Below are 13,895 nucleotides of genomic sequence, written 5' to 3'. Positions count from 1 at the left end.
GAAAGACCTCACTATTCCCCTATGGATTCCCATACGAGTTTCCCTATGTATTTCCCTGTCGTAGGAATAATATTGTGAGTCCGTTTTGCCTACTGCCGTGGACGATGTACTACCAACTCAACGAAGGTCTTGCTACTACTATTGGTGCCCGTCTTCGTTGGTATGCTACCACATGAGGAGAAAAATGTACAAATAATAGATTTCCCAAGGGATTTTCGTGAACGGCATGCCCATTGCTTTTCATGTCTAGGGCAGTCCATAGATGTAACATGTGAGCGTACGGTGTCAGAAATGGCATGCCCAAAGTACTCATTCCAGTAGGCAAAAGCCACTAGCAACAATATCAAGGCCTATTTCAACAACGATATATCTCAAGATGCTCTACAAAAGCGTAATGACGACATGGTAGCAGCGTTTGCACCTCAAATAGTGTAGGCATAGCTGGACCTTTGTCGATTGTTGATTGGCCCGCGTGATCCTTCCTTCAACGGCCCAGCCCAAGAAATCCAGCTCCCGCCATTTCCCCCGAGCTCTGCCTCGTTCCTTTCCTCATCATCTTCACATCCATCCACCCATTGACGCCCGAATTGCCACTCTCACCGAACACAATGTCTACACGTAAGAGAAAGCAGGATGAAGAAGAGCTCCAAGCACTTCCTAGCGACGAGAGTGAAGAGGAAGAAGAGTAAGCCAACGACCACCTTGACGTCATAGCTGGCCTCGCTCGTCGCATCACACGTTGGGAAGCCCTCGAACACGAGGAATATCCTCTTATCCGTCGTGCGAGCTTCAATTGGCTATGACGGGCATACCTTAAATTCTCTTGGCCTGTGTCAAAGTGAGGAACATATGCTGACGTATCTTGGACTAGATATGAGGATTCGGATGTAGGTGAGGACGAGGTTGACGACGAAGAATCCGAGGAGTCAGAGGAAGAAGACGACGAGGACGAAGCTGTCGCTGAAGGAGCTGCGGGTGAGCTTCCAAGGACGTGCTGCTGTGTATACTCATTTTAATCTGCGACATAAGCTCCACCTCCTGCCAAGAAACAAAAGACGTCCTCCAAACAGAATGATGCCTCCGAAGAAGTTGGGAATGATGACGAGCCAGAAACTGCTGATGGCGAAGACGACCGTGTCGCCGCTGCAGCCAAAGACGAGGATGAAGATGAAGGAGATGACAATGACGAGGTTGACGGTGCTCACGAGACCGCCAACAGTAGTGGCCCCGCTGCCAGCGCTAAGAGAACCAAGGGTGGAATCGTACCAAAAGAGGATGATCTTGCAGACGTTGCTGGCGATGACGAAGAGTAAAGTCACGTGTGAAAGTCATGTTTGGGTATTCAAATAGAAGGATGGGGGAAAAGTCTTATTTGGAATCTTGCCAGTGTAAGCTTTATATGAAGACTGATAGACTACTATTGGCATCTCGGTTGGCGGAATATGTCGTCGTCACAATGGCTTCTGTCGCGTTACGCAATTCTCCATGTCACGGAAGATCGGAGCCTTATACGACCTCAGAGGACAAAGAAAACGTCTCTCTTCGCTCTGCTTTTCCCCCGCAAACGTAACGCTTGCTTTCGTCTCCTAAGCTAAGGTATCAAGAAACCATCCCGTCCTTTTAGTCGTCCGGCGCTAGGAATTTCGACCGAGGTCAATGACGTTGATAAGCGTAGTTTCTGCACGGAGCTTACTGAACAAATTTGGAAGCCCTCGTACGTTGGTGACTAAGTCTGGTTCTTGCTATAAAAAAGCCTGGAATCTCTTCAGAGCGCATTGTGTCAACGGTCATAGCAGCTCGAACCCCCGAAGAACACACCATATCGCCGAACATGACTTCGAAGCTAGTTCCTCCCCATCCCGAATCCGTGATGTCTATACGGCAGGTAACGCCGAACATCACGACTTGCTCTGCTCCATTCTACCGATTTGGTAGGATAAAGGTTGGGGGACGTGGCACACTAGGTAAACACATGCTCATTCAAACTCATCGTTGGGAGTGCGCTTATCAATAGCTGTCAGTCAAGCTTCAATCCGGCGCATTGGCAGTATTCTCCCCCACTGCTCTCACCCCTGAAGTCCGCTCTACCGTTGAATCATTGGGCAACAAAGTCTCCTATATCGCAGCATTAGACTTTGAACACCACATATATCTCGGAGATTGGGCTAAAGCGTATCCTAACGCGAAATTGATGGGTGTAGAAGGGTTACCTGAGAAGAGAGAGAAGAACCCGGAGACTAAGGGCAACATCTTCAAATATGTCTGGACTAATCAGAACAAGGACCATTTGAAAGTCGATGAGGATTTTGACAAGGAGTTTGATTATGAATATGTTGGCTCACACGCGAATAAGGAGCTAGTATTCCTGCACAAACCAGACAGAACCTTGATCGAGGCGGACATGATGTTCAATCTCCCTGCGTATGAGCAGCATAGCAAGGACAAAGAAAACGCGGAGTCTGGAATTTTGACGAAGCTGTTCACTGGATTCCAAAACACGAAAGGAACGGCACTTTGGCAGAAGAGATTCCTGTGGTACGTGGCTAGTTCGGCGAATCGGCCAGACTTCAATACCAGCGTTCATAAGATCAATGGGTGGAATTTTGATAGAATCATTCCTTGTCATGGGGATGTCATCGAGACGGGTGGGAAGGGAATATTTCAGAAGTTGTTTGCGTGGCACCTTCAGGCTGGAAAGAAGGACTCCTGAACAGAATGCTTAAGCTTATCTTGAGCGCACTGAATCATTGGGCGATTTGCGTGTGAGCGAGTCTCGTATTAATTGCTTCGTGCAGCATATTCGGACAGGAATGATAATGTTGTTGTGTATTTAATGAATTGGCTGTACATAGCAGTGCTCAGAAGCAACCGAAGGCTCTCACTACGAATGTGGAATTAGTAATGCACCTCTCAAGATTTGAATAGGAAAGAAAGCAACGGAGCCGTGGGTTCTTACGATTAGCTCTCTTAGGTTCTCACCGACAACGCTTGCATCGAAAAAAATCTCCGCAGGCTGCCTGACAAATTTGGCTTTTGACATCTCACGTATCTCATCACCAAGCCTTAGTTGATCTCACAACTCCGCGACATCCATCCCGAACTATAAAGTTGCGTCGTGGCGGCCGTGACGGCGCATAATGCTCCGATTGAAAACTATATTATCGACTCATCACCAGCGATGCCATTCTTCCACCTAGCTGCCTACTAAGTCATAGACTATTCAGTAGTCAGATGGGACATGCCTCCGAGAAGAAGGGTGTCGTCATTGCGATGCTGCACGTCACGTTGGTACCGACGCACGCCCCACTGAAGGGCTGGTGTACTCTCAGATTTCTGTTCATATGCTCAGTCACTAGCCGAGCTGTTCGCCTTGGACTCAAGCAAAAAGATGATGCTCATCCTAAGGCATGTGACAAGCTCGACTTGCTGTAGCTCTTGTGAAAGGTTTCTTCACAGAGTCCGCGGAATGTGCTATCATAATTTGAACAGTGAACCCAAGCATCTTATTAAGTGCACCTAAAAGCGGATGCGCCAAGACCAAGTGACCGTAATAGGACTAGCTTATATTCAAATGACCACCCCTTTGATTCCTCCTATCTCTCCAATAATGCACCCTTCTACTTCCACCTTGTCCCAAGCAGTCAGCTGAAAAGTAGCTATGCTCTTCAGAGAGGATATACAGCAGCCACCGGGTGGCTTCACAACATCATGTTCACCTCACCTCGCAACGCTGCCGGGCAAAAGCAGGTCGCCGTGTGCCCTCGAGTGCGTACCTGCATAAGCGCTGTCGGCATTTCTTCTCATCCAATGGTGTGAGCGCTGACAGTGCGACCAGAATTGGAGCCGCTTTCCTCGCATTAGCGGCTGCTCCTAGCCTGCTCGTCAGCAACCCAGATCCTAGCAAGAATAGAAAGAATAGACCCTATCACCAGCACTACTGCTGATCCTGTAGTCTTTCAACATCAATGTCAGGATCTTTGCCGCCGTGACCGTTTAGCGGCGTAGGTTGAGGGTGGGTGAGCAGGTAGGCCTTCAAATGTGTATACCTCAAAGCAACATCCCTTTCGCAATCATCTTCGCAATGCTCATGCTGCTCTTGTGATGCTTTGCTTTTCATCTTTTAGTTTGCAGTGTCTGCAGTGTTTTCGGTGAAACGCGTCTTTTCAATGGTTCCTGCGAAACGACTTTGCGCTCACAGTACCTGCGACCTCGTCTATTGACATGCCCACAATGGCTGCGGAGGTCATCTCTTCAGGCGGTCACCGTCCCATAATCTCGGTGAAAAAGCAATTCCCTCAGCGGAAGACAAGTATCAGACATACTTCCAAGCCACCATCACGCTTGCCGGAGTTTGAAATGATCAAGCCTCCTAGTCCTATGGCGCCAGTCGTCATATCAGTCACAGAAGCCACACCGTCCTCATCGGATTCGTCGAGGAAGACCTCAGCAGAAAGCAACTCCGAAGATCGAAAGAGCAAGAACCGCCCCCACCGACCGACGATAACGATTCCCCCGAAAGCCTACAGAGCGCCAGACCAGCAGAGAACTGAGACGCCTCCAATCCCTTTACCACCCCCCTACTCGGCGACCTCACCATCAGCCACATCCTCCGGAAGATGTCCCATTACCAAGATCATACACTACGACACCTGATCAGATGCGTAGTGATAGCCGAGCAACGACAGCGGTGCAGCCTGAACCAACGCCCGTGATGAGGTCCATGTTTCCGACCTATGATACAGAGATGCCTCTTGCAAAACAAGATTACTGCCCGAATCCGAGCGTATTGCCGGTTTTGACGAGAATGAGAGAGTTCACTGCACCTTCATCAGTCTCGCGTATGGAGCAGCAGAGCTTGAGTACCTATCCAGCATCTGGGAAACAGTATTTGGAGAAAAAGGAGTCTCCGCTGCGCAGATACGAAAGCCTGAAACGGCCGGCTGGTTATTCTAAGCCTGAGGAAATCATGGATCTCTGGAGCCTGGCCAACGGACAAGCTGCCGAATTAGCAGTCGGAGTATATTCTCTAGAGCTAAGCTGGTACTTCCCCGCCTTTCAGCTGTCTGTCCTCATCTGCTAATGTGATGCCAGCGATGATTTATCCCTCAACTCCGAGATCATTACCTTTTCTACAAGTACATCTACTATTTACGCATTAGCAGCCGCAAAATCTAGTCAGATATCATCTACTAGAATTCATCCTCTCGATACCCGTACACGGATACCAGTATGCTCTACCGTGCTCAATCGTCCAAGTCGGCAAGATCCCCTTATTGCTTCCATCTTTCCAAAAGCTGCTGGCTTGATGGCGCTGGACCAGTCCTCCAACATGGCTATTGAAAAGGGTCTAGACCGACAAGCAAGTGCTCTATTGCAAGCAGAGGCCATTAAGAACGCCCAGGAAAAAGAAGCAAGCATGCTTCTATGGGATTGTGATAGTGGTAGATTCTGTCTCCTGCATCCGACTTTACTCGATGACATGGCGACCACAATGCGTATAGAAATTACACCTTCGCCAACTGCTCCTCAGCAAATTACAATCTTTGCCCCTGAGACGAACACACCGCTCCTCGAGCTGGAAATGAGTGCTCTTGCTCTGAAGATTCATGTGGAAACAATAAAATCACTCCCGAGCCTCTATATTCTGGACACCTTAGTGACGTCGATGCTAACCCTCCTATTACATCTCCATCGCCTGTGTGCTGATCCTTCGAACCGACACTCTCCACAACAAGCCCATCGGCCGGAAGACGACCCACTTTACTTTCCACCTCCACCACCCTCGTTACATTCGACAGCCTCACGCCGCGACCTACGTCGTCAGCGCGCTGATTCTCGACATTCAGCTTTTCGCTCTGTTCGCTCAGTCAAGTCATCCCGTTCACTGGCCTCAGGGTACGAAAAGGACATCGAGCTTGGTGTTCTCGATCCGGAAACAGCTCGGATGAGCAAGGACGAGCTGAAGCTGCAGAAAAAGAAGGCGCCGAAAGGTGTCATTGATGTTGACGATCCTGCATTGCCGAAAGGCACACGAGCAGCGTTACGGTTTATGTATTGGGTTTTTGAAGTGGTGTATTGGATCCTTGGGGCATTGGTGCAATTTGTAGCGCTTGGAGTTGTTGCAATGGGAAAATTCGTTCAGAAATTGTAACCCCTTAAAATCCGGGTCTTGTAATGAACTTTATTGAACAAATCATCTTGTCTAATGCCAATTCTGGAAATTTCTTGCTTGGATAACTTCTGGCTTCATAAATGTACATACATTAAGTTGATAATACTTCAGACAAGGATGCATTGTTGACATCAATATTGCTTTTTGCCTTCGACGCCTAGCACTGTAAGACTCCTTTGCGTTCCTCGATTCAGAAAGTTGTCCAGCGGGTCCACCCAATATCTTCTGAGTCTCATCACCCCATGTCCTTTTAGAGTGATGATCCACAGCAAAAAAAAATGTACTCCTTCGCCGGCTCTAATGAATAAGCACCGAATGTTGTTGGCTTGCGAGATTTAAGACGATGCTCCTCGGGAGACTCTGTGTGCGGTGATTGGGATCCCGTTTTACTAGGGTGGTACCACATTCTCACGACGGACTTCGACTACCTCTACCTCTGCCAAGACCTGACAGGCCGCCCCTTAGAAGGCTGTTGTTGGGTCTTTGCAGCTTGTTGGCCGCAGAGGGGCTCAGAGGTGATCGCATCGCATCGCCATCTCCATTCACCTGAGTATTATGGCGAGGCCTTTTCCCCCTAGCCACATTGTTCTTATGGACATTGGTGTTGATATGTACACCCCAATTCTTGGAGGTCACCTCTTTCGAACATAGATCACACCGACGCATGGGCCCACTTGGGGGATTACGGCCACGTCTTCCAGGGCCACTGGGTGGAGCTCGGTCTTCTGCTGACGAGGCGCCGGCGGTTGCGTCTATAGCTGTCGCGGAGAAGCGGGAACCAGCGTCCTCCTCTTCCTCCTCCTCTTCCCCTTCCTCGGACGAGACTTCCGATTCGGATACTTCAGCCTCATCTGAAGATGCTACATTACCATTTACAGGACCATTGACAGTTGTCCGTCTGGACTTTTCCAGGGCATCGCGTGCGCGAGCAGTTTGTTGCCGTTTACGCCCCTTGCGAGGGGGAGCAAGGCTGCCGTCGCCAGTGGAATGTCTTTGAGAGTTTTTGACGGTACCAGAGGCCCTTCGCTTCTTTGGACCGCCTGCCCGAGCAGTGGTACTGGCTGCGTTAGTGCGATTGGTGTGCGCCGACTTTTTGTGGGAGCCTGGAGACGGAGACGGAGAGAGATTTAGCTCCTTGTATTCTGAATCCATTCTCTTTTTCAGGTCACGCAATTGCTGTTTGATATGTGCTCGCGCTTCGGTGTGAATCTTGAGCTCTTGCATCAGCTTTGTATAGTTCTCCCCAAGGTCAACATTGACTGCCCCTGGTCGCGCTCTCTCGAGGTAGGACTGAATGTCCACGGAAGAGGATGAGTTGGAGAAGTCTTCGAACACACCATCATTGTTCATCTTGAAGCCAAGGCGCAACCGCTCATTCCGTGTGAGTTCGAGAGGATGAATGCCAATCTCGTCCGTTTTCTTCGCTACGAATTCCATGTTTTGATAGTGCTGTAAATTTGCCTCGCGGGGTAAGACCGCTGTCATGAATGAAATAAAAGGAAAGTCTTGGTCATCGCGGACTGCACCAAAGACAAGATATGCGTCGTCGTCTGCCTCGACCTTGTTTGGCGTCGAATTATGAGCCAGTGATAGTTTGGTTGCAGGTCCCTCGGTGTTATAGTGACCTCTATATTCTAGCCCCCATTGAAGAAACCTAAGCTCGACTGATATATTCTCGTTTGGAGCCTTCTTGCGCTTGTCCGAGGGCTCAATCGAGCGTATCGTGACGCCCATCGCAAGAAGCGCATTTGACTCGTCGTAGTTGGTGGTACGCTGGTTTCCGTCGACGTGAGCCCACATGATGTGCCACTCGCCCTCGATGAAATCAATTGAGTGGGAATTTGGAGCTACTTTGAGCCCTACGGTAAGGTCCCCATCTTCGAAGAAGCGCATGGTGACAATGAATGCGATATGGTCTTTTGGTAAACCAGTGGTGAGAATCGCGAACGATAAAAAGTATCTGGTCAGGCTGTATATATCAAGCGTGGTCTAAGGCGCTCTGATGTACTTTATTCACTGTACTTGCATGTCGGGCTGTACTACCTTACTGTAAATTCACAAGCTGGGACCTGCTCAAGGGAGGAAACACCAGAAGGGGCAGGGCGCCATTAGTTCTAAGCCTAGAATGCTATAGCGCCCGCATCTTACCCGAAAAATGCATAAATAAATCCAATACTTTGTTCGTACTCTGGAAAAATCCTCACCATCCCTTAACCTCTGTCAGTGCATCCAGGTGACATCAGTCTTTCAGCACGCGTACAGCACTTGATTATAGTGCATCAGTGCATCATCAATCGCATCAGCACTATCATCACCATATATGGGTCCCCTCAAAAATTCAGCATCAACGTCTTCCCGAACCACAGCTTTCGCTTTCGTGTGTCCAGCCAATATCAGTATTGAACACGCTGTCGGATCCAGATTGACGGAGGGAACAGGCGTGCTGTGGCTACTGGCGCAAGGTCCGCCCTGATGCTGGGCGGACGGTAAATTAGATCGTAGAATTTGACTCACTGTGTGATTCACCTCTCTTCTCTAACGCGGGCTTGACTTATTCGCTACACAGGAGAGACGCATCTTCGAATTTTGATACTTTGTGGTCCATGCAGCTTTCAAATCGGTGTCAGTATGATGACCGATACCATTGCACGAATGGTTACTTCTGATACAGCCTATTCGCATCCCAGTCTTGATGATCCATCCATCGAATCTCCTGCAAAAGAACTTTCATCGTTCAAACCGGGTCTAGAACACGGCAACAACATACTTGAAGCTAGTTCTGCGAAACCAACCCAAGCCACAATCTCTGGCTGTGCGACTCGGCCCATTCCTATCGTCGGTCGACTACCTACTCCGCAAAACTCCCCAAAGTTGGAGCCCGACGCGACACACGACCTGACTCTTCGTCTACCATCAGCCGCTGTCGAAAGGATTAGAAACAGAGCGTCTCGTAGGAAGAAACGGGCCAAGAAGCCAGCGTCTTCTGTGCAGAGCGTCCACGGCTTTACGCCTGTCGCGTCTGGGGACGATGACTCAGACTTCTCCGTGAGCAGCTTTCGGGGAAGACAAGGCTCCAGTACAAACCGAGTACCCAGTGTCGTGAGGAAAGACCTGAATCTGGGCGGTCTTAGTGGGACAGGAATTGATTTAGAAGGACGGTCGTCGTCGCCATCTCCTGGTGTGAGCTCTCTGACACGTCAGCTGGATGAGATGAGTTGCCGATCCAGCTCTGAACGGCCTCCCACAAATAGAAATAGGAGCAAGCTCGCACAAGCCACTAGTAGCGAAAGCGCAATTTCGGCGACTAGTAGCGACGATGACTTTACTCAGACCACAAGCTACGAGATTCCATTACAACATGACTTTGTTAGCTCGGATGTTTCTGAGAAGGAGAAGCGCGACGCACGACAAAATTCTGTCTTCAATGGTGGTGTTGTTCGGAAGATGCAGGCAACCGACTTCTGTCCTCTCCGTTGCCTTGGCAAGGGAACATATGGGACCGTTCTTTTGGTCAAGCAGGAAAGTACAGGAAAGCTTTATGCGCAAAAACAATTCCGCAAGGCTTCTTTGACTATTCGTAAAAAGTTGGTGGAGCAGACAAAGACGGAGCGCACCATTCTCGAAAGTGTCAATCGTCACCCTTTCGTCGTGAAGCTGTATTATGCATTTCAGGATCACGAGAAGCTCTACTTGATTCTCGAATATGCGCAGGGTGGAGAGCTCTTCGAGCGAATGCGGAACGAGCATATGTTCCCGGAGGGTACCGCAGCTTTCTATATGGGTGAGATGGTACTTGCACTCGAGCATTTGCATAAGAATTTAGGCGTTGTCTATCGTGATCTCAAGCCTGAAAATTGTCTTCTTGATGCTGAAGGTCATCTACTACTGACTGATTTTGGTCTCAGTAAAGTGGCCGCCGATGATGGGCAATGTCGTAGCATGACTGGGACTGTTGAGTATATGGCACCGGAGGTCATTCAAGAACAACAGTACGGCACTCAAGTGGACTGGTGGTCATTTGGGATCTTAGCTGTCGACTTGCTCACTGGAGCGACCCCGTTCCATGCCAACAATGACATGAAAATTCGGGAGAAGATTGTCAAATCGAAGCTTGTGCTTCCGTATTACCTCAGCCCCGATGCAAAGGATTTAGTCACGCGATTTCTACGAAAAGAGCCGAAGAAGAGACTAGGCGCTTCCATGCCCAAAGATATGCAGACAATCAAGACCCATCGTTTCTTTCGGAAGATCGATTGGAGGAAACTGCAAAAGAGAGAAGTGGAGCCACCAATCAAGCCATTGATCACGGACCCAGAACTTGCTGAGAATTTCTCTATAGAGTTCACGAGTTTGGCCGTGAGCCCCGTGACGCCAGCGCCCTGGGATCCACTGATTCATGGCGAGCACGACCCTTTTGGAGGCTTCAGTTTTGTGGGAAGCCGAAGTTTGCTTGAAGAGGCTCTTGGATCATAGAGATGTCTCCGCTTGTTTAGGTTTCCATAAGATACACCAAATCAGCCATGTTTACGTGCTTGAAAAGAAGGCCTGAGACATGATCAACAGTCAGCTAGCTTCAATTTCTCCCTGGATCACTGGGTTTCAATCGGTAGGAAGGATCACGCATTTTTCCTACAACCCAAAACGGATGTTGAAAACAAGCCCGAGTAAAGCTACGCTCCAAAATGCCAAGGGCCAATGCCTCTGCTGACTCCAACTGTCTTGACGCTAGGACGTTCGAGGAAGAATGACCATAGATGGACCGCAAGCATTATAGGCAACACTCGACGACCTCACAAGAAGCGCTACCGAACGATCAACATGATGTCATAGGCCTTCATCTGCCAGTGCTCCGTATTACATGGCAGCTTGGGCGGGGGGCTGGATTTCATTGGGCATATGTGGGTTTAGAGTGGCTTCGATTCGTTGGGATTCTGTGGCTCCGCGAGGCTTGACATAAAGTCTGAATGTTCGGCATCTGCTCGTGTGCTTTCAAGAAGAAAAAGCCAGCCAATGGTCGTAAAAGAATATAAGAAACCGGGCTTGACGCATGGCGGGAAGCCATCCACCCGCAGCAGCAGATTCGAGCTTGGGCTATTCAATGTTAGCAGTCCCAAGGTCATATCAGCCATGTAAACGCCCTGTGGGCCTTGAACTCTACACGATGAGTGATTCTCGATAGTCAATACATAGTTTTGTGAGCGGAAGTGTACTCGTAAAGACTCTTCCGGCGTAGATGTTGTGGAGTCATGCTGGGGGGCAGAGACGCCCATGTTCTCACCGACTCTTTGCAAATTGGAAAAAGTGATTTACCCCACTTAGCGCCAAACTCAGAGCACTGATATGATATATCTTCGCCGGCCTCTGCCATTTTTTCTTCCTCCCACCCAACACCAAGACAACCACAGTCACCCTACAGAACACCCAGAAACACATACAAGCAATCATTATCATACCGTCGACAATCAGCCATGCTCCAGGCTAACGTGTAGTCGCCTGACCAGGGGACTCCCTCCCCTGGTTGAGGGCCCACGTATTTTCAATCGACGACGGTATATTGCCAGTAACATCTCTCGTTGCTCTGCGCTCTGCAGTCGCCCTGAGCAACCAGAGAATTTTACACCAAAAGTATTCGGGACGCACTTCCAGTCTGTAAAGGCTGTCGTGCGGTGTCTGCTCTCCTGACTCATTCTCGTGCGACTCACCTACCTCCACATCGACGTCTTTTCCAGGCAGAACCCATTCTTCGACAGTCTGAACCCATAATCATATTGCTCCTTAGCATCTACCAATCTGGCCTATCTGCCATTTCCCAACTATATTGCTGGGAAATAGGAAAGCTTAACCGCGTCTAATCCCTTAACATCTTTACTCAACCTCCATTACTTGTACCTTTCATGATGTCTCGCCGATCAAATCGAAGTATCGCTAAAACAGGGAGTGACTCGTTGCCGGCTTTTCAAACCGAGAAGAAATTCGAGCGGAATGGTGAATACACAAATCCACACAGCGCCTTGCATACCCAATCAGAACATTCGACTGGCAGTACGTCTGGTGTTGCAAGTACCGATGTATGCGGAGGAAATGCAAACGAGCAGGCTGCCCTCGGCGACGATGAAGAGAAGGCAGATAGCGAGGAGGAAGCTGCAATTGCCCCGTCTGATCTAGCCATCTACGATCAGGCGGGGCGTACTTCCCTACCAGCTAACACACCTATACACGCAATCGAATCTGTGGCGCTGCCAAATGAACATGATCAAATGTCTGACGATGAAATCTACAACGCAGTTGATCTCATAAGTGAATCGGATGACGACAACACTGAAAGACAAGAAGAAGACATGATCCTCGATGACTTTACCCATGGGTTTCTCGAGCCATTTTCTGACGATTTTATTGATGAAAACCTTGACTCGACCCTTTCGCAAGACTTCTCATCATTCGATGGGCCGATGATAGACCCTAACAATGATTTTTCCGCTTCAGCGGGATTGAGCTTGGATCATGTATATTCGCCTTCGCCTTTTCAATCACTACCTGTGACTCCTACATCACGGAAGGTACGGTTTGATGACCCCAACACATCGCTCACGGACCCTGCAACAAATCAAGAGCACGGTCTTGCTCATTACGCAAGTAATTTAGAGAGCGAAGACATTGAAGACAGCTCTGGCGTAGGCATGAGTGGATACGAAAGTGGGTTCATGAACAAATTGCCTGTACCATGCTAATTCAGCCTCTTAGCCGAGGGCGAGACTACTGACGACGAAAGCATCCCTCATTTCGTGACCAAATCGCCCCGGGCCCTCCTCCACCAGCCTTCCTGGAATGAGGAACGTTTGTCGTCACCAATTTCTCAAAGACGCCGTAAACGACGTTCCGGCCCCAAGCTTGGAACCTTCACGGTTGATCCTAACAGGTTTTTGGGGCAAAGTAACGAGCATGATGAGTTTGTTCTCCTCATGCCTGACAGGCAGACAGATCAATCAAAGGTGCCCAATGACAACCCTAAGTTTCAAAATGTTGAAGGAGCACGAATCTGTCCTCCTCACCTTCAACCCATTCCAGTTGAGACTCAGCCTGCCCCCGCGGGTTATGTTGAACTTCCTGGCGCAACCAGTAGCGCAAGCACTGACGGATTCATGGCGCATATACTGGAGAGTACGGGAAATAGCGACCACCCAACTCCTAGACCTTTTGACGCGATGTCGGCGGATTTCATTGCGACAAGCGACCTCGACGAGATAGAGTTTGCAACAAATGCCATGGCAACGAGCGATCAAGAATCTGATGACATTGGGGGAATGGATATCGCCAACCTCCTGGAACTTACCAATGATTCCTCGGAGTCAGGCGGCGAGGCGGAGTGTCTTAAGCTTCGCGACAGCACAATGGATGACAACGATACCGGAGGCAACGGTCTGCCAAAGTACAAATTGGAACCTCTGATGACTCCGGGTCCTTCACAACCTCGACGATCACCTCTCGGTGGATTAGCGCTGACAATACCTGACACAGGGCAAAGCAGTGGATCAGGGAGTAGGAAGCGAACTCTGAGTGATTCCCTACATACTACTCCTCGGCATGCTGTACGAGTATGTCGGTGAGGTTCAACCATCCGATCTGTCCACTAACGTCCGGACACTGCTCAATGTTCTCCTGCCTAGATATCCGGGAGACACGACCTTCCTCTTATCAATACAATGAACAAATACGAAATGATGAC

The 13,895-nt window shown here is 49.3% G+C and overlaps 7 protein-coding genes across 7 annotated transcripts; 6 read left to right on the top strand and 1 right to left on the bottom strand.

The window, feature by feature from the left end:
- Nucleotides 1–608: 608 nt before the first annotated feature.
- Nucleotides 609–1,313, top strand: KY384_000612 (uncharacterized protein; the record flags this gene model as incomplete). The annotated part of the gene is made up of 3 exons (XM_044809148.1): nt 609–685; nt 872–975; nt 1,030–1,313. 3 exons carry the CDS (start codon nt 609–611, stop codon nt 1,311–1,313), a joined length of 465 nt encoding a protein of 154 aa, XP_044665135.1.
- A 518-nt stretch (nt 1,314–1,831) lies between these two features.
- KY384_000611 (uncharacterized protein) lies at nt 1,832–2,710 on the top strand (the record flags this gene model as incomplete). Its single annotated transcript, XM_044809147.1, has 2 exons — nt 1,832–1,942; nt 2,015–2,710. 2 exons carry the CDS (start codon nt 1,832–1,834, stop codon nt 2,708–2,710), a joined length of 807 nt encoding a protein of 268 aa, XP_044665134.1.
- A 1,520-nt stretch (nt 2,711–4,230) lies between these two features.
- KY384_000610 (uncharacterized protein) lies at nt 4,231–4,653 on the top strand (the record flags this gene model as incomplete). The annotated part of the gene is made up of 1 exon (XM_044809146.1): nt 4,231–4,653. The coding sequence occupies one exon, from the start codon at nt 4,231–4,233 to the stop codon at nt 4,651–4,653; it is 423 nt and encodes a 140-aa protein (XP_044665133.1).
- A 187-nt stretch (nt 4,654–4,840) lies between these two features.
- On the top strand, nt 4,841–6,151 carry KY384_000609 (uncharacterized protein; the record flags this gene model as incomplete). The annotated part of the gene is made up of 2 exons (XM_044809145.1): nt 4,841–5,040; nt 5,092–6,151. The coding sequence occupies 2 exons, from the start codon at nt 4,841–4,843 to the stop codon at nt 6,149–6,151; spliced, it is 1,260 nt and encodes a 419-aa protein (XP_044665132.1).
- A 429-nt stretch (nt 6,152–6,580) lies between these two features.
- On the bottom strand, nt 6,581–8,065 carry KY384_000608 (uncharacterized protein; the record flags this gene model as incomplete). Its single annotated transcript, XM_044809144.1, has 1 exon — nt 6,581–8,065. The coding sequence occupies one exon, from the start codon at nt 8,063–8,065 to the stop codon at nt 6,581–6,583; it is 1,485 nt and encodes a 494-aa protein (XP_044665131.1).
- A 735-nt stretch (nt 8,066–8,800) lies between these two features.
- KY384_000607 (uncharacterized protein) lies at nt 8,801–10,645 on the top strand (the record flags this gene model as incomplete). Its single annotated transcript, XM_044809143.1, has 1 exon — nt 8,801–10,645. One exon carries the CDS (start codon nt 8,801–8,803, stop codon nt 10,643–10,645), a length of 1,845 nt encoding a protein of 614 aa, XP_044665130.1.
- A 1,424-nt stretch (nt 10,646–12,069) lies between these two features.
- Nucleotides 12,070–13,776, top strand: KY384_000606 (uncharacterized protein; the record flags this gene model as incomplete). Its single annotated transcript, XM_044809142.1, has 2 exons — nt 12,070–12,865; nt 12,914–13,776. The coding sequence occupies 2 exons, from the start codon at nt 12,070–12,072 to the stop codon at nt 13,774–13,776; spliced, it is 1,659 nt and encodes a 552-aa protein (XP_044665129.1).
- Nucleotides 13,777–13,895: the final 119 nt, after the last annotated feature.

This window comes from Bacidia gigantensis, assembly GCF_019456465.1.
Source record: "Bacidia gigantensis strain McMullin 20006 chromosome Unknown contig_74, whole genome shotgun sequence".
Taxonomy (NCBI): Eukaryota; Fungi; Ascomycota; class Lecanoromycetes; order Lecanorales; family Ramalinaceae; genus Bacidia; species Bacidia gigantensis.
This window is presented reverse-complemented; position numbering and strand designations above follow the sequence as displayed.